This window comes from Corylus avellana, chromosome 2 (genome assembly GCF_965113065.1).
Source record: "Corylus avellana chromosome 2, dhCorAvel1.hap1.2, whole genome shotgun sequence".
NCBI lineage: Eukaryota > Viridiplantae > Streptophyta > Magnoliopsida > Fagales > Betulaceae > Corylus > Corylus avellana.
Window position 1 is genome coordinate 37,949,113 of NC_142491.1, and position 24,568 is coordinate 37,973,680.

At 36.7% G+C, this 24,568-nt stretch overlaps 1 protein-coding gene across 1 annotated transcript; it reads left to right on the top strand.

The window, feature by feature from the left end:
- The first annotated feature begins 1,745 nt into the window (after window positions 1–1,745).
- On the top strand, window positions 1,746–24,190 carry SAC3B (SAC3/GANP/Nin1/mts3/eIF-3 p25 family). The gene is made up of 16 exons (XM_059590221.2): window positions 1,746–2,008; window positions 2,379–2,480; window positions 8,257–8,490; window positions 9,374–9,619; window positions 10,321–10,422; window positions 14,534–14,764; window positions 14,866–15,101; window positions 16,058–16,158; window positions 16,305–16,520; window positions 17,039–17,266; window positions 17,339–17,430; window positions 17,510–17,603; window positions 18,408–18,500; window positions 20,609–21,330; window positions 21,416–21,530; window positions 22,133–24,190. Exons 1-16 carry the CDS (start codon window positions 1,866–1,868, stop codon window positions 23,873–23,875), a joined length of 4,698 nt encoding a protein of 1,565 aa, XP_059446204.2. The 5' UTR covers window positions 1,746–1,865; the 3' UTR covers window positions 23,876–24,190.
- The last annotated feature ends 378 nt before the right edge of the window (window positions 24,191–24,568 follow it).

A 24,568-nucleotide genomic window follows, 5' to 3' on the forward strand; every position in this document is an offset into this window, starting at 1 on the left:
AATGCCTCAACAATATCAGTTAAGCCTATATGAGACCAAAAATATATTTTTCTACCCCAACCAAATTGATCAGTTAAGCCACATCCATCTTTCAATACATACACAAGTTTGGCTCCTAAGTCCTGATTGATTAATCCATTATCAAAAGTTTTTTTTTTTTTTTTTTTTTTTCAATGAATGGGCAAACAAGCTTGAACGAAGAAGAAGGCTAGAAGGGTGAAGCTCATCTCAGTCATCTGCTCATGTTACTTTGAATAATATTTATGGGAAATTCCGAAATTGGTTCAATTCAGTTCACGGGCTTTGGTCAAAAGCAGCTTACTTCAAAATTTTCACAACAAACACAAAATCACTTCAAAATTTTCACAAACAAACACAAAATCACTTCAAAATTTCCACAACAAACACAAAAGCCTAAAATGAAGCAAAACCCAACAATCCACAAAATCACTTCAAAATTTTCACAACAAACACAAAAGCCTAAAATGAAGCAAAACCCAACAATCCACAAAATCAGAGCATCAATATTCAGATTTGAGAGAGCAAGAGACTGAAGAGAGAGATACATACCGGATGCAACATCGGCAGAAGAGAGAGAGCGGCGGTAGAGGAGGCGAGGAGTGGCGGTGGTGTGGCGTGGGTCCGTGGGTCTGTGGGAGTTGGGACGTGGCTGCAGGCTGCATGAGGAGTCTGATGCTGACAAGTGGAGGAGCGGCGAGAGAGAGACCGGCAGTGGCGTGGCTGTGGGCGGTGGCGCGGCGTGAGGTCCGGTGAGCTCGAGGGAGGAATGGGCCGAATGGGTTTCCGTTTCAGTGGGACGTGGCTGCAGGCTGTGTGAGGAGTCTGATGCTGACAAGTGGAGGAGCGGCGAGAGAGAGACCGGCAGTGGCGTGGCCGTGGGCGGTGGCGCGGCGTGAGGTCCGGTGAGCTCGAGGGAGGAATGGGCCGAATGGGTTTCCGTTTTCTGGAATGGAGGAATGGCGCGCCTGGACTCTTCTAGTCTTCTGGAGGAGTCTTTTCTAATTTTCTTTAATTCTTTAATTTCTTTTAGCCTTTAGGTAAAAAAAAAAAAAAAAAAAAAAATACAAACGGGTCTGGCGGGTCACCCGCGGGTCGACCCGCGACACGACCCGCCAGGCACTCATAAACGGGTCGACCCGTTTATGACCCAAACCCGTTTAAGGTAAACCCAAACCCGCTAATTTCGTGTCGTGTTCGTGTCGGGTTGTGTCAAAATTGCCAGCCCTAGTTTTACCTTAGTCTTGTAATAGGAGTCTGATCAAACTCAAATTGATCCTTATCTATAATTCGTTTCATTCAATTCTATTTTCAGTCTACTGTTTTACAAATCATTCAATCATCCATCCTTAATCCATATAGAAAATTTCAAATCAATAACAGGTATGTTACAGGCCGCACTAGCTGGTAATGAGGTCAAGCGGGTGAAGGTGAATGTGTGGGTTGATTTTTTAATTTTTAGAGGATTTGGTTATTATCCTGTGTTTTAGTTTTATTTTATTAAAGTGTATTACTTGAGGTGTCAACTTTGAATGGAATGCACAAAACATGAGTTTTATGCCTAGACCTCGTAGTAGGAGCTCTTTTTTGTAAGTAATTTGAAATTCAAGTAAAAAAAAAAATACAAACCTAAGTAATAAAAATGTAATTAACCCTAGAAAAAGAGAAGAAAAAAATGTTCTAAAACAAAACCCGGAAAGTTTGGGCCAAATGTTTTTGGAACCCGACGTCGTTTTGCTTTTGATTTTCATTCCGTGCAATGTCCCGGGCTATTAACAAGTGAACCAGAGTACCCCTCTGGTTTTCCTGAATGCCGGAATGCAATAGGGGTTGGAAGAAGAAGACAAATGGAAATGGGATTTGGGAAGGATTCAGGCCCAAAGCAACCTTCTCAATCAGTCGCACCTACTTTCGGCCTTTACCCTCGCCCTCCTTCCCGGTCACCACCTACGCCGCCGTTTTCCGCTTCGGCCCCTCTGCGATCTCCCAGGTACTCTCTCTCTCTCTCAGAGGTTGAACTTCTCTGAGCTCCTTTTAGCTGATAGAAAGAGTGTAGGGCGAGAAAGTAATTAGGATGGGTTAATCTACGCCATATCACAGCTCTTTTGGCCTTGATTTCTGTTCTTTACTTTTATCAATTTTTATTTTTTAAAATTATTTAGGATTAGTTTTCAGGATATGTGAGCTACGAAACAAAACCCTAGAAGACGTGTTTCTATTCCATGTGGCTTTGTGGTTCAAAAACTGTGAAATAGGGCATGCTATTATTATTTCCCCCCCTAAAAGGCGTTACCACAAACTAAAATCAATAATTGAGACTTAAATCAGAAAAAAATTTATGCAGTTTCTTTTGATTGCAGGGGCCCAGGAGCTCTACAGAGAGTGCAGTCACCGCCTTTGGCTTTTGAGCGCGCTGGCCGTGCAGTCAGTCCCGCTTACCAAGCATCTCCTAGAGTTCTTAGGTACACGTTTTGAACTAAATGCATACGTGTTGGAGTTATTCGATTCTTTTTTATTTTATTTTTATTTCTTTTACTTCCTCGCACAAGAGGGGGGTGGGGATTCAAACTAGTGACCTTCGCTTCATGATGCATGGTCCATTGAACTACCCTTGGGGACGGAGTTATTTGTTTCTATTACCTATCATCGATGATGCACCTGGATGTAACTATATATGTGGCAATAATCGTAAATGTATGCTTTAGGATGTGCTTTATACAAAAGAAGATGAATGGTATTACATATATGATATATCCATGAGTTTTCTCTATACAACTGAAGTTTGAAGACCAACAGACCAAGGCCTTTGGAAATTGATAAGATGAATAATCCAAATTGGGGTCATCAAAAGTACCAAAAGGCTGCAAGATGCCTATTCCAAATTACAATACCATTTAGAGTCAACTCCAATTCAGTGCTGTCTTTCAGCATAGCTTTTTTCTTTCCTCAATTAATTTTTTTTTTGTTTACTGATTTTCTTCTTGCTGTTTCAAAAGTACAGTTGGGTTCTCGAGAAAATATGGGAAAGAAAAGGAATTACTGTTTTGAAATTTTACCATATCCCATTACTTCAAATCGAAGGCTGCAAAAGGAAAAATTGCCTTATTTAACCTAATTGCAGCTATTTAGTTCAGTTTGGTCGAATTAAACCCCCCAAGACAAAATCTTTTAAAATCACACTGAAAAAAATTGGTTCCTCCGCTTTCAAATAAAATGTCTGTAATGGACACAATGCGTGGGATATCTGTTTAAGACCTATCATCCAATTTCCAACAGAACAAGAGATAAAACTATTTATTGTAATGAATTTCCTTAATACTTTCTTCATTTGCATTTTTGTCACACAAAATATTTGAATATGTTGAGATAACCTTGTTGAAAAGGTCACGGTACATGTACATATACCTACATTTTCCTATGGTGTAGAAGGAAAATATTAGCACACTTAAATAATTTGTGGTAAAGATCATATATTTGCCTTTATATCTGGGATTGAATTACTGTGAGGGCTGGAAACCCCTCTGGTCAGGGCATCTGGATACATGTTAATTTAACACTGGTCTTGTCATGTTCTGGAAGCTTGTCTGCGTATTGTTCTGTAGTTTAGAAAAAACTTATGGATTTTCTTTTGATAAGGGGACCTAAAGCTGCAGAGTCATGTCCATTAGCTTGTGAAACCACCTGCTCTGCCACAAATCCTCCTTATTCATCTGCTGGAGTCCATAAGTAACAATGCATTCAAAATGATAGGTTTTCTACATCATTTGTTTCTTTTGCCAAGATATATCCTTTTAGAATGCCTGCTATTTAGTACTTAAGTTATAGTTTATGTATATTTTTGTTAGAGGTGGCTCATATTTTGAATGAGAAATAACACTGGTCTCTAGTATAAAGGCCAAAGCTTGATCAAAAGTCAAAAAGGTATATTTTTCTCGGGAATGAGAAAGGGGCAAGTTTTGGAATCCAGAGGCACAAAAGGTGGTGATCAGCAAGGATGTAGTGTTCGATGAAATGTCTACGCTGAAGGCTTTTAGGGAAGACTAGAAGAAGGAATCAGAAGGAAGCGACAAGAATAAACCAGTGGTGCATGTAGTGCTAAAGGAGAATGAAAAATTATTGAGTAAAAGAATCTAGCACCAGTGATCAGAAACATTACAACATAGCTAAAGACAGACCCCGACGCAACACAAGGCCACCGGTTAGGTATGGTTTCGAGGATTTTGTTTCTTATGCATTGGTTTCTAGTAGCAGGGATCCTTCTACATTTTGGGAAACATTCAGTAGTCTTGAGAAGAGTGAATGGATGGAGGCTATGGTTGAGGAAATAGAATCCTTGCACAAGAACAAAACTTGGGAGTTGGTGGAACTTCCCAAGGGAAATGGGGATTCATAAAAAGAAGAAAAAGAAACGGCATCAGAAAAGAAGGGGAAAAGATCAAGGATTGGTTAATAGCGAAGGGATACTCATGAAAGAAAGGGTTTGATTATGATGAAGTCTTCTCCCTGGTTGTCGAGCACACTTCTATTAGGCTAGTGTTGGCTTTAGGCGCTTATCTCAATGTGGAATTGGAGCAGTTGTATGTAAAGAAAACTTTCTTCATGATGATTTGGGAGAGCAAATTTACATGGAATATCCAGAAGGGTTTAGACAATCTGAGATGGAGCACCAAGCTCTTTATAATTTCTCTATATTTAACTTTGTTTTTTTTATTTAATCAGCCACTTTTCAAAGCTACCAAATATCAAACTCTCTAAATATTTCTGTATTTTAACTAAATATAATTTTTTATTAATAAATGTAACTACCATGAAACTCACTCACTTTGATTCCATGTGAGAGATTTACCAAAATGTACCTCAACAATTAAAATAATATTAAAAAAATAAATGGCTTGTGCTTTTGGTGTCTTTATGTTTGGAGAGGAGTTAAAACAAATGTTAAATTTAACTTTGGATAAAGAGTTTGATAAATGATTTTTTTTGTGGATTTTGTTAAAAATTTAGAAAAATGTTAAATATGAAGAGCTTGATGGGGATGCTCTAAGGAGTTTGATATGAAAGATTTGGGCATTGCTAGAAAGATTCTTGGTATAGAGATTCATAGGGACAAGGAGGCCGTAAAATTATGGGTGTCTCAGAAAAATTGTCAAGAAGGTGTTAGAGAAATTCATTATGGAAAATGCTAAATTAGTAAGTACACTGTTGGCGAATCACTTCAAGCTATATGTTAGTCAATGCCCAAAGACAGAGGAAGAAATTGAAGATATGTCAAAGGTTCCATATTCTAGTGCGGTAGGATGTTCCATATGCAGGTGATTTGGATAATAGGAGGTCCACTGTAGGTTATGTTTTCCCACTAGCAGGAGTGCCAGTTTGTTGGAGATCTATGCAACAATCCTTGGTAGCAATGGCTACTACAAAAGCTGAATAGATGGTAGCGGTTGAAGCTACTAAAGAAGTGCTGTGGTTAAAGGGGCTAGTAAAAGAGCTTGGTATAAAGCAAGGTGGAGTTCAAATGCATTGTGACAGTCAGAGTGCCATTTACTTGGCAAAGCACCAGGTGTATCAAGTAAGAATAGAACATCATGATGTGAGGTTTCACAAGATAAGGGACCTGATTGTTATAGGTGAAGTGATATTTGAGAAAATTCACATTTTCTAGAATGCGGCTGATACATTGACAAAGCCTGCAGCCAAGTTCAAGCATTGGTTGGACTATAGCAATGTTTCTTGGTGCTAGAAAAGAGACATTCCCCAAACTATTGCTTCAAGGTGCAGACATGAGAACTTGACATCTCCTAAGGGGTTGAATATTTGTCAAGGTGGAAATTGTTAGAGATGGTGCCTCATATTCTCTATGAGGAAGTAACATTGGTCTCTAGTATAAAGGGCACATGGGTGGAGCGTAAGTGAATCAAGTATACAGGAAGTATACAAGAGAACCCCTAACCCATAGAGAAAGAAGAATATAAATCTAAAAACTTAGAAAAAGTAGAAACATGCGAAGTAGTCCATGCCACTCTCCATGTATACAGTGTATGTAGCACCAACTTCTTCAAATTGAGCAAACCAGTCTCACAATTTGTCAAAGCTTCGGGCATGCCTCTCTTGTCAATGACACCATATCAAACACAAAGGGGCCATCCTCCATAAATGCAACGTTATGGTTTCCAAACTGTCCCCTCCAACTTCCCAAACACTCGCTCACACAGCGAGGCATAATCCAAGCAACACCAAAAAGTTGAAGAATCACACTTCACATCTTTGTTGCAACCTCACAATGAAGTGATAAGTGCTCAATGGATTCTCCACTATTCTTACATGGACAACATCATTCTAGCACAATAATATTCTTCTTACGTAAGTTATCTGAAGTTAAATCTTTTTCCTAGAGTCGTTGTCCACACAAAGAAAGGCCACTCATAGGAGAACCTTAACTTTCCAAATACTTTTCCAGGGAAACGTGGACCATACATGAATAGACTCACCTGTTACATAACATCAATTGAAATATTTATGTATTGTCTGCCAAGTGGTCAGCAGGTTATAAATGCTGTGCTGAACTAATGTGTTAAGGACCCCTGTGACATATTAATACATCAAGGTGGTTATCCAAGTGCATATTACCAGCTTAAGCAGTGTGAGATGTCAACTATTTATTGTTTGGCGACCATAACCTGCCTAGAACCCGATACAAGCAGTTGTTGGACCAGCAATGCGAGGCCTAGGTGAAGGCTGGTTACTTTTGGTTGTTGTTTTACTTGTTTTGGGTCATTCGGACATGGGAATTCTCATTTTATGCTTTGCGTTTCAATACAATCATCCATTAGCTTATATAACCTTTCCCACTTGTAATACAAAATTGTGTTGTCGTTTATCAGAATGTCACAACCTGTTGTATTACAGAATTTCCGGTTCATGGCTCAGTTCTCTCCCACATTCATCATGTCTCCTCCTAGTTGTTGACAGGCAAATATCTTTCTCTAAATATTATGAATTCCAAATTCATCAAAGGTCTTCTGCGTCACTTCTTGCTTCATGTAATTCTTTAACTAGCATTACGGTCAAGGTTGCTCGATCTCAAAACCCAAAAAAGAACCAGATCACCTCCTTCATTGTCATTCCAATAGTGATATTGCCAGGTAGCTAGTTCTCTGTGCCTTATTCAGCATTCTTTAATGTTATGTATCCACTATTCGGACTTGCTCCAGGTTGTTATCCTCTTAAGCTTTTCATTATGTCACACTAGCTCTGCCTTGGTTTTGACAGCTACATAATTTAGTTGCCATATTGGCTGGATTCTGACTTGATACCCATTCTGCTTGTCAATTTCTGTGTGTTAATTGAGTTTTTAAGGAAATTTTCTAAGGGTCTACATTTTGAAGCATAGGCATTCTGTTCATATAATTCGTGGCCTTCTTTTTTCTCTAGAGATTTATTGGAACTCTTATTAATGGGATGTAACTGCGTATGGCCCTACGCTTTATTTATTGTCACGAAAGTTGCTACATTTCCTTAAAACAAAATATTATGCACACACGTGCTCTTCCTCACACTTTATTTTTAGTAGTTTATTCACTATTTTGACAAGGAGTCATGGCTTTTTGTATCTTGCGTGACTAATTTATTTAAGCCTTCTCATTCCCACTATGCATTGTATAAGCCATTTCCTCTGAGATCATGTTCACCTCCCTCTGGCTTTTGAAAACAATCATTCTTCATTCTGTTGAGAATTTAAATCCTTCTTTTGGTGAAACTCAATGGTAGGTTTTAGGTTAAATTCTCTGTGTGTATGCGTGCGAGTGTGCTTGCACGCATGTGTGTGTGCATGCTTGAAATCATAAACTCAAAATGTCAAGTCTCTTATTTGTTGATTTTTGGAGTTGCCGATTTGCCAAGTGAGAACCTTCTACTACTGGTTTTGTAACATTAAGTTGGTTCCTTTTACCATGTGTCAAACTTATGGGATGTGAGAACCCATGCTCTAGATTAAGGCTTTTCCAAGTCCACTATAGTCAGGCATCCTAATTATTCCAAACATCTGTCTATATTTCTTTTTGTTCATTGCAAACAAGATCTGCTCTTTGTACACTTAAAATAATCATTTAAATGTGAAGTTGGTTGTGGTTTTTCATTGATACTTCCATTGCTTAAATTTAGATTTATTTGTTGATTCCCCACCTCCTCCCCTTCCGTCCTGCCTGGCAACCATTTGATCAAGCTACTTTTGTAGTGCAGGCCTGCTTCTCCATTGCATAATCAGCCCAATTCGCCAGGCGCTTATGGCAACTTCCTGGCTCATCAAGACCAATCATCAGTCTCACCTTATTTAGGTTCTTATACTTCTGGAAGAAATTTATCAACTGATCATGATGGTGTTCTAGTCTTGAAAAGAAACAGGTCCCCACCTGTACCACGTGGGAGTGAAGTTCTACCGGAAGATTCACATTTTGCTCCAAATGGCCCTAAAAGGTAAATATTACATAAATTTTGTTAGAGTTCTATAGTTCTTATTTTTTATTTGCAGTTTATTATAATTTTCTTCCTTGGTGCAACAGTCTAACGATGATAACATTAAACAATTTGTGTGGAAAGTATGTGTATGCGTTTGTATTTTTTTTTACCAAAGAAATTCCACTTATATCTATGTGTAGACAAAAATTGTCCTGAGTTGATCTTGACAAAATTGTGAAAGGATACACCTTAGATAGGATCCACTTTGTGTGTGTGTGAGCGTGTGCACATACCTACTTTGGCTTTCAATAACTCTTGAATCTTGAGGATTTCATCCTTTTGGTGATGCTCAATGGTAAATAAGTGTTAGGTTCAATTCTCCATGTGTATGCTTGCGAGTGCGCTTGCATGCATGTGTGTGTGTACGCTTGAAATCATTAACTCAAAAGGTCAAGTCTCTTATTTGTTGATTTTTGGGGTTGCCAATTTGCCAAGTGAGAACTTTCTATTGCTTGTTTTGTAACATTAATTGTTGCCTTTTACCATGTGTCAAACATTTTTTTTTTGATAAGATGTGTCAAACATTTTTTTGATAAGTAAAACTTATGGGGCTTGAGAACCCATTCTCTAGATTCAGGCATTGTCCAAGTCCACTATAGTCAGGCATCCCAATTGTACCAAACATCTGTTTATATTTATTTTTCTTTTTGGTTTAGAATCATTGCAATCAAGATCAGCTCTTTGTACACTTAAAATAATCATTTAAACGCGACATGCGTGGTTGTGGCTTTTCATTGGTACTTCCATTGCTTAAATTTAGATTTATTTGTTGATTCCCCACCTCCTCCCCTCCCATCCTGCCTGGCAATCTTCAATTGATCAAGCTACTTTTGTAGTGCAGACTTGCTTCATTTTCCAATCCATTGCATAATCAGCCCAATTCGCCAGTCGCATATGCCAACTTCCTGGCTCATCAAGACCAGTCCTCAGGCTCATCTTATTTAGGTTCTTATGCTTCTGGAAGAAAATTTTCAACTGATCATGATGGTGTTCAAGTCTTGAAAAGAAACAGGTCCCCCCCATCTTTACCATCTGAGAGGGAACTTCTACCGGAAGGTTCACATTTTGTTCCAAACGGCTCTAGAAGGTAAGTATTACATAAATATTGTTAGAGTTCTATAGTCCTTATTTTTAATTTACGGTCAATTATAGTTTTCTTCCTTGGTGCAATAGTCTAACGATGATAACCCTAAACAATTTGTGTGGGAAGTATGTGTGGGAAGTATATGTATGCATTTGTATTTTTCTTTTTTTACCAAAAAAATGCCACTAATATCAATGTGTAGAAAAATTTGTCCTGAGTTGATCTTGACAAAATTATGAAAGAGGATGTTTTTGAACAATCCCCTTTTGGAAAGTCAGGGAGCACTTAGCTCTGTTCCAACCTAAAAGAATGCATTAAATTTTGAATCCTGGAGGATGATGTGGTGGCAATATGTTTCAGGGGGAGAAAAAGAACTGAAACTGAAAAACGAGCATTCACATGTTGTGATAAACTGAAACTGGAAAACCAGCAATCGCACTCTGATTAAAGAAAGAACTCAAATCTTTGCTAGAAAATTATATGAGATACAAAACAAAACCCTAGAGGACATGTTTCAATTCAAGATGGTTTCATGGTGTTGATCGAAAAGAAGAGGACAAAAACTATGAAATAGAGCATGCTTTTGATTTCTAAAGTCAATAATCGAGACCCATGACTCAGCAGTTTGGTTATGAATTTGAAGCTCCTTTTACTATCGTGTAGTGGATCAGAGAACAGTTAACCCATTTTCTTTTTGGTTACAGGGGTCCAGGAGCTCAAGAGAGAAGGCTCTCGCCGCCTTTGGCTTTTGAGAGCACCAGCCCTGCAGTCACTCCTGTTTACCAAAAATCTCCTGGAGTTCATAGGTACATGTTTTGAACTTTATGCATATGTTGGAGTTATTCATCTCTACTACTATTATTAATACGCATAGAAATAACTACATCTGTGGTAAAACCGTAAACCTACAATATGCCTTGTGCAAAAGAAAATAAAGGGGATTAGATATATTCATAAGCTTTCTAGACTACTGAATTTTGAAGACAAACATGCCAAGGCCTTTGAAAATTGATAAGATGGGCAATCCAAAATGGGGTCGTCAAAAGTACCAAAAGGCTGCCAGTGCCAGATTTCTAATCCAAGTCACAATACCATTAGAGTCAACTCCAACTTGATTGTGTCTTTCAATGTAGCTTCTTCTTCTTTTCTTTTCTCTCTTTTTTTTTTTTTTTTAACCCACTTGACGGCAATAATTTTGTAACTGATTTTCTTCTTGCTGTTTCCAAAGTACTTAAGGATTCTTGAGAAAATTCGGGAAAGGAAAGAGTTAATGTTTTGAAATTTTATTATATCTCATTATTTGTAACCCAATTTTTTTTTTAATGACGGGAAACCCCTCCAAGGCACGGCACTTCGTGTACTCGCCCTTGTTGGGCAAACCCCGGATCCAAGACTCCGGCTTCGTTGATGAGCGTCACCCCAAGGAATTGTTTACAATCGAGGATTTGAACCTTAAACCTAATGAGAATGCCACCAAGACCACGACCCTTACCATTTGAGTCAACCCCTTGGGGTTTAATCCAAAATTGAAAATGGAAAAATTGCTTTTTTTAAGCTAATCTGTTTTTGCCAAATCACATAGGAACAAATTCTAGTTCTCCTTTTTCATCTAAAATGAAGTGTCTATAATGGAGAAATTACACCCAAAATTGGAAATGGAAAAATTGCTTTTCTTAAGCTAATTTTTTTGTCAAATCACATAGGAAAAAAATTTTGGTTCTCCTTTTTCAACTAAAATTAAGTGCCTATAATGGAGAAAACACTTCATGAACATGGGTATGCGTATGGGATGATCAAAAAAATACATTCCTAATAAACCTTAAAAACTTTCTTTATATGCATCTTTAGTTGGACAAGATATTAGAATATGGTAAGATAACCTTGTTGGCAGTGGCGAAGCCATGATTTTTCTCTTGGGTGGCCGAATTAATAAAATAATATTATATTTTTTACCAGTAAATTGTTTTATCTTATGCAACTAATATAGATCTTCGTGTAACTTGACAGAGGTTTGTGCACAAGTTAAGTGAAAAAAGTACGAACTTAAATGACAGAATTTTTTCTTTGACAAACAACTAAAAAAGTAATCGATTCTCTATTTTGTTTTGCCAAAAATAAAGAATGAGTAAGTAACCGAAAAAAGAGAAGGAAAAACAACAAAACCATTGGATCAACAGTCAACTTAATGTGCTTATATGAAAAAAAAAAAAAATCCCAATCAACATCATATTGTCCACAAGAAAAAAAAATCAACCTGAATGGGATTTGACATTTGCACATGCTTACACCAAACAATAAAGCTCCTAGGTAGCATAATAATTTAGCCAATTTTGTGTTGTTTGTCAAAGTGGGTGCGGCCTGTGTGGGAGCCTAACAGCTACCGGCTAACAACTAAAATAGTTACCTCTATCTATAGCCCAACTAAAATAACAAAATACAATGAGATTAACTAAGAAGATACTTTTTTCAGGTGGCTGGGCCACTCTGAATTTTTTTTTTTGGTGGCTTGCGTAGGAGCTTTTGGGTTTGGACTTTTTGTTTATTTATTTATTTTCAAGTAATCGAAAATAAAAAAAAGCCCAAACTTTCTTATTTCATTACTTATCAAAAAAAAAAAAAAAGAATTATGTTGTAAGAGACATTTTTTACTTCATTTTTTTGAGGACTGAATCACTTTTTTTCTTTTTTCATTTTTTTTTTTTGGGGGGTGGGGAGGGGGTGGTGGTGGTGGTGGGGCAGCCTTATAAAATTATTTTCTTTAGGGGCTTGGGTTGGATCATGCCCTCCTAGCCCCCTGTCTTCGCCACTGCTTGTTGGAAATGCTATGGAACATGTATATATGCTTATATTGCCATATGGTATATGGTATAGAAGGAAAATATTAGCACACTTAAACAATTGGCTGTAAAGATCATACAGCTTGTCTTAGTATTTTGGATTGTGCTACTTTGAGGGTTGGACTCTCCTCTCTTCTGTAAAGCTGCATGCGTGTTTATATTACACTTGTCTTCTTATTTCTGTAATTCAGAAAAACTTGTGGATTTTTTTTTGGTAAGGGGACTCTGCTTCACATCCATTACTTTTGAAAGCACCCATTCTTCTGCAAGTCTTTAAAGTCATCCTTATTCATCTGCAAGAGTTCATAGGTTACAATTCATGCAAAATGTTACATTTTCTAGATCATTTGATACTTTTTGCTAAGATATATCCTTTTAGCCTGATATTGTGTTTAAGTTATAATGTATGTGTGTATATGTACATAATATGAAATTGTTGCTTTATGCTTTGTTATGGTAGTGGTGAACACAAACAAACTATTAGCCATTCCTACTCCATAAATCCTCTTGGGATTTCATGTAAGGCATCCTATATTTTTTTATTGATTACACAACCAAGGATTTTGGCAGTTGATAAGATGGCCACTTAAATGAGATACATCCATTAAGCAAACAGCTGCCATATTCTTTATATGTGTTGCAATCACATTCAAATTCAACTCCATTCCCTCAAATATCTGTTTTTGCTACTTTTGCTACCATAACATGGACCATATGTCTGCAAAAAACATGACATTTAGAACCACCTAATATATCACATCCATCCAAAATTTACAGTATTTTCTGCCAAGTAGTTAGCAGGTTATAATTGTTGGACCAAACTAGCGGTGACCGGATTTCCTGAAACCCAACTGACCTGACTGGAGATCAACTGACATGAGTCAGTTTCTAGCGATCTGCGGGTTGGTGTCAGTTTCTGGATTTTAGAAATTGATGCCATCAATTTGAGTGTCGGTGATGGGTGTTGGGGATCCAACCAATACCAACCTGATTGACACCTCATTATAAATACCCTTCCTTCTCTTATCTTTTCCCTCACCTAGACCAACCCTCCCTCTCTGGCCCTAATCTTAACCCAAACTCAGACCATCCTTCCGCTCTGCACACCGACCCTCACCTTGGTTTAGTTAGAGAGGTTGGAGTAGGTTCTGGAACGTGCTAATGAGAGAGAGCCATTTTACAGTAGGAACTTGAAGCAAGTTCTGAAGTAAGAGAGTAGTGGGATGGTGATGGGAGAGAAACAATAGAGAGCCTAATGGAGGTTAGAAGTCCGTTAAAATTTTCTTGATGAAAGGACTATTTCTTGATGTAACATTGGAGAATTGACCAAGCATGCAATTCTTGTAAAATGGTGTTGACTGACAATTTTGTTTTGGAATAAGCAGAGTTGAGAGTGGACACAAACGTAAATGCTCTCAGAGATATTTATTCTGGGAAAATATATTGTAGCTTCTTAAACTCTGACCACATTTTCATTTATAACTCCAAATTTTAAAAAATGACATTGGGGCCCCTTGAACTACCACTGCATGTCAAATTAGACATATTTTCATTTTTTGCCTCAAAGTGCCCTTGAAGTTATTAAAAAATTACCATTTGAAAAAAATAAATTATTAAAAAATTAAACAAACAGGGGGAAAACTAAAAATACCAAAAGGGGTGGCCTTTTTCACATTAGCTCCCTTAATTTTTTTTTCAAACGGTTATTTATTTATTTATTTCTAAATTTTAGTTTTTAATAAATTTTAAGGGTTTTTTTGGGTAGAAAAATGCAAAATGTCTAGTTTGACATGCGGTGGTAGTCCAGGGGGCCCCGATGCCACTTTTTAAAGTTTGAAGGTGTAAATAAAAATGTGGTGATAATTCAGGGAGCTAAAGTATATTTTCCCCATTTATTCTCTTATTATTATTTTTGTAGTGAATAAATTCTAGTTCCCCTCCAATTGCCTCAAAACCCAGTAAGAAAAGAAAAAGTAAAGAACTTTAGATCTAAGTGGCTGGTTGCAGGATTTCTTAGCAAGTTACAAGAAAATAAAATGCTAAAAACTTTACATCTAAGTGGCTTAGTGCATGATTTCAGGCCTGCAATATCTCCTCCTTTGATGGCTACTGGGTCAAATTTTGTTTCTGCGACTGATTCTCAAATTCATCAAAAGTTATCAACATCTGCAGTCAATCCTGTTTCTGAAGTTGTAGCAACCAAGCCCACCAGCCCCCCAGCTCTCAAAAGAACGAGATCACCTTCTTTACTTCCTAGTGATCAACTCTTTCCAGAAAAGTCCTATTCCACCCAAGATGGTATTGCTGAACGGTAAAATATTGGGAGTATTGATTGCATTTATTGCCCATATTAGTCATGCTTTAAGATAAACCATAAAATTATCTTTTCTACTCTTCCCATGTAATTTACAGAGAAATGCAAGCCAAGGCAAAACGATTGGCCCGTTTCAAGGTTGAATTAAGTGAAAATGTGCAACACAGTCCTGATTTTACAGACCAAAAAGTTTCTGCAACTAGAAATGAGCAGTCTATTGGGAACCACTCCCCAGAATTGCCGAGGGATTTCACCAATGCCCATGTTATATCTGATTATGATGGCTCTGAACCATCTAATATTATTACTGGGTTATGCCCAGATATGTGTCCTGGTATGTCTCTCAACTTCTTGATCTATGAGCAAAGCCGTAATTCTGACGGATTCAATTGTAATCATTTTGTGGTTTGGATTTCCTTTTAATTGTTGGGCAAAGAAGAAACTAAGATTTTTGAGAAATTGTGTATGGATTGGATTTCTTTGCATTGTAAATGACCAATACTTTTAAATTTGAGCTGTATCGGATTTTCTAGTATCTCAAAGTGACCATCTAATATTATTACTGGGTTATGCCCAGATATGTGTCCTGGTATGTCTCTCAACTTCTTGATCTATGAGCAAAGCCGTAATTCTGACGGATTCAATTGTAATCATTTTGTGGTTTGGATTTCCTTTTAATTGTTGGGCAAAGAAGAAACTAAGATTTTTGAGAAATTGTGTATGGATTGGATTTCTTTGCATCGTAAATGACCAATACTTTTAAATTTGAGCTGTATCGGATTTTCTAGTATCATCTTCTTCTCCATTGCGAAACCGCAAGAACTCTTTGGCATGCTATCTTTAGTTGGTTTGGGTTGCATTGGGTTATGCCTGGCAATGTGAGGGATTTATTTTATTGCTGGTGGTCGGGAGGCCGTGCTCGAAGCGCGGTAGTTTGGAAGATGATTCCTCTATGTCTTATGTGGTGTATATGGACTGAAAGAAATGCTTATATGTTTTGAGAATTCTACTAGGACTATAGAGGAGCTGACTCATTTTTTCTTCTTTACTCTTTACTCTTGGACGGCCGCTTGGCTAGCTCCTTTAGTAATTAGTTTTTCTGACTTCCTCTTTCATTTCTCTCCTTCCTAGGCGCTCTCTTTTTATACTTCCCGTGTATATGGGTTGCGCCCCTCTGCGCTCTTGTTTTATAATACTTTTACTTATCAAAAAAAAAAAGTGAGTACTAGTCCTGCGTTATAAGTGGCTGTGAAATTTCAATTTTTAACATTTAATAACTTTATTTTTCAGAGTCAGAAAGGGCAGAACGCGAGAGAAAAGGGGATCTAGACTTACATGAACGAGTAGATGGCGATAGAAATCAAACCAGCAAATTCCTTGCTGTTAAGAAGGTAGTCCTTGTATCATCTTGGAGTTTTCATATCACTTATCAAAAAAATCATCTTGGAGTTTTCTTATCTGGCAAGTTGTTATTTGTTTGGAAATTACTTTAGGCCATACATCATTGATGAGATGTTCTTGTACTATTGTTACACAGTATACTAGGACAGCTGAGAGGGAGGCGAGTTTGATACGTCCCATGCCAGTCCTGCAGAAGACAATTGATTATCTGCTCAATTTGCTAGATCTGCCTTATGATGACCGGTTTCTTGGCATATATAACTTCTTGTGGGATAGGATGAGGGCAATCCGGATGGACCTGAGGATGCAACACATTTTCAACCAAGGGGCTATTGTTATGCTGGAGCAGATGGTATAATCCTCAAGACCACCATACGACATTTGTGTCTGACTTTATACTAAGCAAATGCTCTTTTGCTTCATATTTTTTCAGTATGTGCTTTTTTTATTACCTTTGGAATATCAGATTTACTTTTTGGTCCAGAAAAGAACACTCTTGTATCGATTGTGGGGCACGTGTGCTTACATGCAAGCATGTGGGCTGACCTCTATCAAAAAGAATCTGCTGGATTGATAACTAATTGACTTAGTAGTGATTCTTCCTCCTGGTGATACATTTACTATGCATTCTAAATATATGAAGTTATTGGTGACTCTACATAATTGTGTATGTATATAACAGTTGTACCCAGTATCCTCATGTAATATACAGTTGTTAATTCCATGAGTTGGTGTTCATCTTTGAATAATGAAAAGGCAAATAATTTTATTGTACTTTGTTTTGTTGGTGGATATACATTTGTTTCTTGACAAACAAGCTCCATCTTCATTTTCAAGACTAATCAGTTAGCTTATTGCTGTGGATTTCAGATAAGACTTCACATAATTGTAATGCATGAATTATGTGAACACACAAAAGGAGAGGGCTTTTCTGAGGGATTTGATGCACACCTCAACATTGAACAAATGAATAAAACATCAGTTGAGTTGTTCCAAATCTATGATGATCACAGAAAGAAAGGAATAAATGTGCCAACAGAAAGAGAGTTCCGGGGCTATTATGCACTTCTCAAATTGGACAAGCATCCTGGGTATAGAGTAAGTCATCTGCAGAATCACATTGATTGTACAGGTTTCATTTTATCTGTCAAAATAAGCTATTCCTGCTAGGTTGAAGCTGCAGAGCTCTCACTTGATCTTGCAAAGATGACTCCAGAAATAAGACAGACTCCAGAAGTGCTATTTGCCCGTGATGTAGCAAGGTTGGTGCTTCCCGTCAAATTTTTTTCCAGGTTACAGTATTGATCTCGATTTAATAGTTTATTTGGTTTGTTCTTCCAGGTCTTGCAGAACAAGTAACTTCATTGCCTTCTTTCGGCTTGCAAGGAGAGCAAGCTACCTTCAAGCATGCCTAATGCATGCCCACTTTGCAAAGGTCTGAGTAACCGTTACTTCTGATTTAGTGCTTCTAGTATTGAATTGCAGAATCAGTTTCAGAATCTTTGGCCAATGTAGCATGTATAAACAATGTATTTAGTTGCTAATGAAGAAACTAGTGGACTATGTAACACATGCATGTGCTTCTGGCATATTGCTTTGGATGGAAGGCATTGTACTAACAATAGAGTTCCTTTCTTCATCATCTAAGCTACAATATATACAAATTATTTTCATTTATATCTTAAGGTTGACGCGTTTTCTTTTGCTTAACTATGTATGCTGGTTTTCCAGATACTTTATTTCATGAGGCAGTACATTGCACTTAAAATACTAGTCTATTCTTGAGTATAACTGATTTGACCGTGCACATCTTAATGGGAAGCAAGACGGTCATGAGCATCAAGGGGTGGCTCCTTCAGGTGAGAGCCACACCTCATGCGCAAAAGCAACCCACATTTTTGAGACAACACAGTTTGATGCAGTATTGTCACATTTTCCAATAGTTGCTTGCAAAAATATATGTATAATGGATTAAGAAGTTTCGTAGTTATGGATAGACATGTCCACTGGGTGTTAATCACAATTCATCATCTATATTTTTGGATCTTCTCCTTTCCCTTTGCAGATGGCTAAGTGAATTTGATTTCGAAAAATAGTAGTTGATTACTTGGAGTTGTTCATTTTCTCTGTTGCTTTCAGTTGCTACATATACATATATAATTGCTGGCGCAAAAACATTTGTGAATGTAGATATACACGCATAATGTTAACATTGTCTTGTCGATGCTATTTTCACCAGTTACGGACACAGGCACTTGCTTCTCTACACTCAGGTCTACAGCTTAATCAAGGTATCCCTGTCGCCCATGTTGCCATGTGGCTTGGAATGGAGGTACTTTTCTTGGCTTGGTGTGCATTAAATTCTATTGAATTTGCTTTCTTTCTTGTTTTCATTACAATTCATTTGAAAAGTCTTTTCTGTAACCAGTTTCCTTTCTCCTCATTCAATTAATTAATTGGCTACCAAAAAAATGTTCATAAGATCATTTTCAACCATATTCCTTCTTTTCTCAACAGCATAAACAAAACCAAACCAACATCGATCCATCATATTTCAACAATAATACCACTTCCTCTCCACTACAAAATTCTTTTTTCTCTCGAATGTTAATGCTATTAATAACAATAATTTTAATGTGGTTGATACTTTGTACCAAAAACAATGTAGGAAACTCTCTTTCTCACCATCATTTCCGTGAATTCATTGTAAAATTTACAAAAGAAAAAAAATATTCAATTTGAATAAAAAATAAAAAATAAAATAGAAAATAGAAAATAAGGAAAAAAAATAAACTGAAACAGAAGAACAGAACCACAAAAAATGAAGACAACAAACAGAAAATAAAAAAATACTACTATAATAGAAAAGAACTCTGTTTTTTTGTGTACTTTTCCCAGTTCCAATGAAATATATAGGTTTAGGAAGAAGTCAATTCAAATAGAGATTTTTTGTTTTGACCATTCATCACATATATAACGTAAAAGAAATTACTTTTAGAACATAAATAAAAAAAAATACATAAATTATAACAACAAAAGAACAAAAATTACGATAGGAAACTCTCTCTCTCTCTCCATCATTTTCCTAAATTCAGTGTAAAATTTACAATAGGAAAAAAAAAAAAAGGTAGTTTGAATAAAAAATGATGTATAAAGAACATAGAAATAAGGACCAAAAAAGGAATAGGAAGAATAGAACCACAAAAAATAAAGACAAAAAAAGGAAAATGAAAAATACTAATATAATAGAAAATAACTATCTTTTACATACACTTTTCTCGGTTCCAATGAAATTCATAGGTATAGGAAGAAGTTTAGTCAAATAGATATTTTTTTTCGAACATACTTTGCATATATATCGTAAACAAAACTACTTTTAGAACATAAATAAAAAATAATATATAAATTAGAACAAAAAATAAGGTCATAAACCAACGATAGGGAATTCTCTTTCTCACCATTATTTCCCTAAATTCAATGTAAAATTTACAAAAGGAAAAATAAAACAATTTGAATAAAAAACAATTTATAAATTAGACTCGTTGGTATGATATCTATTATATTTTAATACAAATAAAACCCATATAATTCTGAACATTTGAAAAAAATGCATAGCAAAATAAACAAAATCTTTTTTATGAATAAAAAATAAAATAAAACCTTTCACTCAACATTTAATGCAATCAAATAAATCATCTCACATCAAGTTCAATACTTAATTGTATCTTTAATGTTTTGAAGGAGTTTATGTTCCTTTTATGCACTCAATCAAATAAATTTTTGCTTTCAAAAGCAAAAAAGCACTTCCAAAAATTGCTTTAAAATTCGAGTAAATCACACAAACTAGTAAAAAAATCCCATAAAATATTTAAATGAATTAAAACATTGGACCATTATTTTTAGTTTGATTCATATAAATTAAAACATGTTAACATCTTTGTTCCTATAGGAGTAGTTTAAAATGAAAGGAAGTATAGAGGAAAAAAAAAATAAGAAAGAAGAAAACCTGGATTCTGATTAGCAACACATTAATAGCAATTAGAAGGAATCTTCAGTATTATTGGTGTGATACCTATTATGTTTCAATACAATTAAAACTCATAATTCTTAACAGTTAAAAAAAAAAAAAAAAAATACAAAGCAAAACAAACAAACTTACTTTTAGTGCGAGGGGAAGTGGTGTTTGAGTGAGTGTGAAACAGGGTGCCTTAAACCGAGTCCAAAAATGACGTTTTAGGAGGGGAAGGCGTGTGTATCAGACGTAAGTTTGATTTTTTTAACTTATCGGAGACTAGTCATTATTTTAAGATGCCACTTTTCGCAATTTTAGTCACTTTTCTGAAAGATTCTGCTTTTATATACATATATTAGATTATAATCTGGAGGGTGGTTTTGCAGTTTCAAACTTTGCTTACATTTATGCTTTGTTGATGAAATTAGGAAGAGGACATAGAAAGCCTTTTACAGTATCATGGGTTCTCAATAAAGATCTTTGAAGAACCTTATATGATGAAAGAAGGCCCTTTTTGCAATCGTAATAAAGACTATCCTACAAAATGTTCAGCACTTGTTCAATTGAAGAAGTCAAGGAGGATAAACGAGGATGTTTCACCTTTAACTCCTGCTGAAGTTGTATCCATTCCATCTGTTGTAAGTGAAAGTATTATCAACACAAGTAATGAAGAAATGGCTGATTGTGAAGCTTTTTCATCCTCAACTCATGACCCACAACAGCAGCCAATTGTCATTTTACCTACTGTTAGTAAACAGAGAGAGAATGACCATCCGGCAGCTGGTGCCTCTATCTCACCTCAGGGTTTCCTGTTGTCCCCCTATTCCCCTAAACCGCAGCTTGCTAAAGTTGGAATTGTATGGAAGCCAAATTGTGATGATCTCTCCAGAAAAACTCTTGAGAGAAACGATGTCCATATTCACGTGGAAGAAATGCCACTTCAGATTGTGTCAGAAACAACTCTGCAAGAGAGATCTTCAGATGGTATATGTGATTATGCGGTGGAAAAATCTGCATCCTCAAGTGTGCTTATAAATAGCTTGGAAGATGCAGGACCTTCAGATACTCATGAAGAAAACAAAATCAGCCAAGTTTTGCCTCATGATCATGATAAAGAAACTGCCGAGGCAAAACTGAAGTTGATCTTAAGGTTTCTAGCTTCTTCTACTGCCTTGGTTGTATATTGAGGTTGTTCTTCCTTCAGATGCCTTACTCTTTCATTTCTCTTGTGTCAGGTTATGGAAGCGGTGTTGCACAAAACGAAGGGAATTTCGTGAACAAATGCAGGTAGCAGCAAATGCTGCATTAGATTCATTGTCATTGGGGCCACCAATTCGACAGAAAAATGATGTAAGGCTTGTAAATTTTAAAATATATGTATACTCATTTTATCTTGGTTCCAGATTATATTCCTCTTCATGCTTTATTTCAAAAACATACTTGAAGAATAAAATTCCATTGTAAGTTTTTCTTAGCGCATCACCTTTTGGGTTCCAGATTCTTGTTCCCCGTCTTGTTGAAGGAAGTACATAAAATGTTTCATTGAGTTGTCAATACCTTCCCATGTTCGCAATTTACTATACAAAACTAGCTGATAATTAATATATATATATATATATATATATATATATATATATATATATATATATCAACCTGTTCCTTTTCTCCACTTTCTTTTCATCTTGGTTTATGCTTACTGAATTAAGTGTAACCACCTGCCCCTATCGTATTATTGTAACTTGTCTTCTGCTTGATTTACCTAACAATGAATTTTGCATCTTACACATATGAGATAGGTATACTGCATAAGTTTTTTTTTTTGTTACATATAAAAAGAATTACTTAAATACATTATTGTTCAAAAATATACTTCATTTACTGTGTTAAAACTTTTGTCGATGATTTTTCTTCCCCTTAATTTGTTTAAGCTGTTCATTTCTTCTTTTATGTAGCAACCAAGCAATTCTGGCGAGCTTGACATTGATCATGCTATTGGGGAGAGATATAAGAAGCATGTCGAATCATGGTCAAGACTTAATGTTTCAGATGTTATAGCTGGTATTCTGAGCAGAAGAAATCCAGCAGCGAAATGCCTGTGCTGGAAACTTATTGTATGTTCTCAGATGAACAACCTGGAAGGAGTTAAATTGGGGCAGAGGAGCCAAGTTGCTTGTTTGCATGCAGCGTGGTTACTTTCAAAGCTCATGCCTTCCAGCAAAAGTGAGAGTGAGAATGATCTGATAATTTCATCTCCTGGCCTATCAATGTGGAGGAAATGGGTTCCTGGCCAGTATGGTTCGTATCTTACCTGCTGCTTGTCTATAGTTAAGGATGCAGAGTTTGATAATCTAGGTGAGACGGTATCTGGTGCAAGTGCAGTTTTGTTTCTTGTATCTGAAAACATTCAATGGAAGCATCAAAGATTCCAACTCCAGAATCTTCTCATGTCAATACCTTCTGGTTCTTGCTTGCCCCTTCTGATCTTAAGCTGCTCATACAAGGAAGAGACTCCAGAGTCTCTCTCTATTATGGTAAATGAATTGGGCCTTCATGATATTGACAAGTCACGGATAAGTAGCTTTCAGGTTGTTCCCCTCATTGTGAACCACGGGATGGAAGAGCCAGATGGATTTTTCAGTGACGAGCAATTGAGGGAGGGGCTAAAGTGGCTGGCAAGCGAATCACCACGGCAACCTGTCCTCCATAATGTGAAAACACATGAACTGGTTCTTTCTCGCTTGAATTGTTCATTAGAGTTGCTTGAGAGGAAGAATGATTATGAAGTAGGTCCGAATGACTGTATCTCTGCCTTCAATGAAGCATTGGATAGGTCTTTGGGAAACATTGCTGCTACTGCCAAAGCCAATCCTGCTGGCTGGCCTTGTCCTGAGATTGCTTTGCTGGAGGAGTCTAGTGATGAACATAGAGTGGTGAAGTGGGACTTGCCAACCATAGGATGGAACTTTCTGGAAAAGATTGAACCACTGATGTGTGCACTGAGGGACTCTAAACTTCCCACTTTTACTGATGATATATCCTGGTTGGGCAGAGGCTCTTATACGGGCCAGGAGATTAAGAACCAGAAATTAGAACTTGAAAATTGCTTGGTCAGATACCTGACAGAAGCAAGTAAGATGATGAGATTTGCTGATGCAATGAAAGAGGCAAGCATAATGCTGCAACAGGGTGCTAGCCTGGAGCTCCATAACACATGTTACTCTATTGTTCCAAGGTGGACAATGATTTTTCGACGAATTTTCAACTGGCGGTTAGCAAATTTATCCGTTGGGATCTTCTCCAAGGCATATATTTTGGAGTGTCATATTGCTCCAATTTCTGGAGACATTGATATGTTGGCGCTTGAGGGGAGTTCAAGTTCACCTTATTATATGGATCGTCCATCACTGGATGAAGTAATTGAAGTTGTTTGCAGCAGCTCCCTTTTATTGGGTGGGGGTCAGTCACGGCCAGATGCTTTTGAACCTCTTTCAGGAAGGGCTTTACACGATCAAGTTCACGAAGCCACCGAACACGACGGTGACTTGGCCATCACTACTGACGTGGCAGGCAATTCCTGTACTGAAATAGTGGTGGCTGGCATAACGACCAAGGAAATGGATAATTTAAATAATTTGTTGGGACACTGTAATATGATGCAGAACAGCTTAGACGAGAAACTGTCTATATATTTTTGAGTCGCTAATTGTTGTGTTGTAGTTTATGTAGTATCTTTAACAATAGGATACCGGGGGGCGCACGCACCAGACGAAAGCGAGGGCCTCGAAGGTGGCATGAAAATATACCATTAACACCAGGATAACATTGATGAGGCGTTTGGCTGGGGTAAGAATCTTAAAAGGATTATTCCGTTTGGTTGTATTTAAGTCGAGAGAATCTAGATGCCCGTGGGAACGTTGATTCCCTTGTAAAGATGTGAGAATTCACATTTCCCTATGAGAATTTATGTATTTATTTATTTATTTTTTTATGAACAAACAAATGTTGGAATTTCTTAGGTTTTTTCAATCCCCAAACATTTAAAAAATCTCTCCCATGGCCGGAAAGAATCAAAGCAGGAGAACTACTTAAAAACCTAATTAATACACATAAGCCGGACTACTTTTTTCACTTTGCTTGATGACTATAAATATAACTATATGATTCAAGTTCTCACATATACAAGAGTGACTATTATTATGTACGCGTCAAACAATCTTATGCGCTTGAAGAAAGAAACATAGGAATGTTTTTGAAAGCACAAATAATCTCTACAGAATATCTATGCATAAACTAAATATAAGTATTCCATATTCTCGAAAATCTTATCAAATTCTTAATAATTAGATTAACCACACGAAGGTTAGATTAAGCTTAACCACACAAAAGTT

What these genes read in the sequence shown, in the direction of transcription:
- SAC3B (XM_059590221.2), top strand. Translation starts at nt 1,866, where the DNA reads ATGGAAATGGGATTTGGGAAGGATTCAGGCCCAAAGCAACCTTCTCAA. An exon ending in GCATCTCCTAGAGTTCTTAG is followed by an intron (nt 2,481 to 8,256) that starts GTACACGTTTTG and finishes TTTGTAGTGCAG; the next exon opens with GCCTGCTTCTCCATTGCATA. An exon ending in AAACTGAAGTTGATCTTAAG is followed by an intron (nt 21,331 to 21,415) that starts GTTTCTAGCTTC and finishes CTCTTGTGTCAG; the next exon opens with GTTATGGAAGCGGTGTTGCA.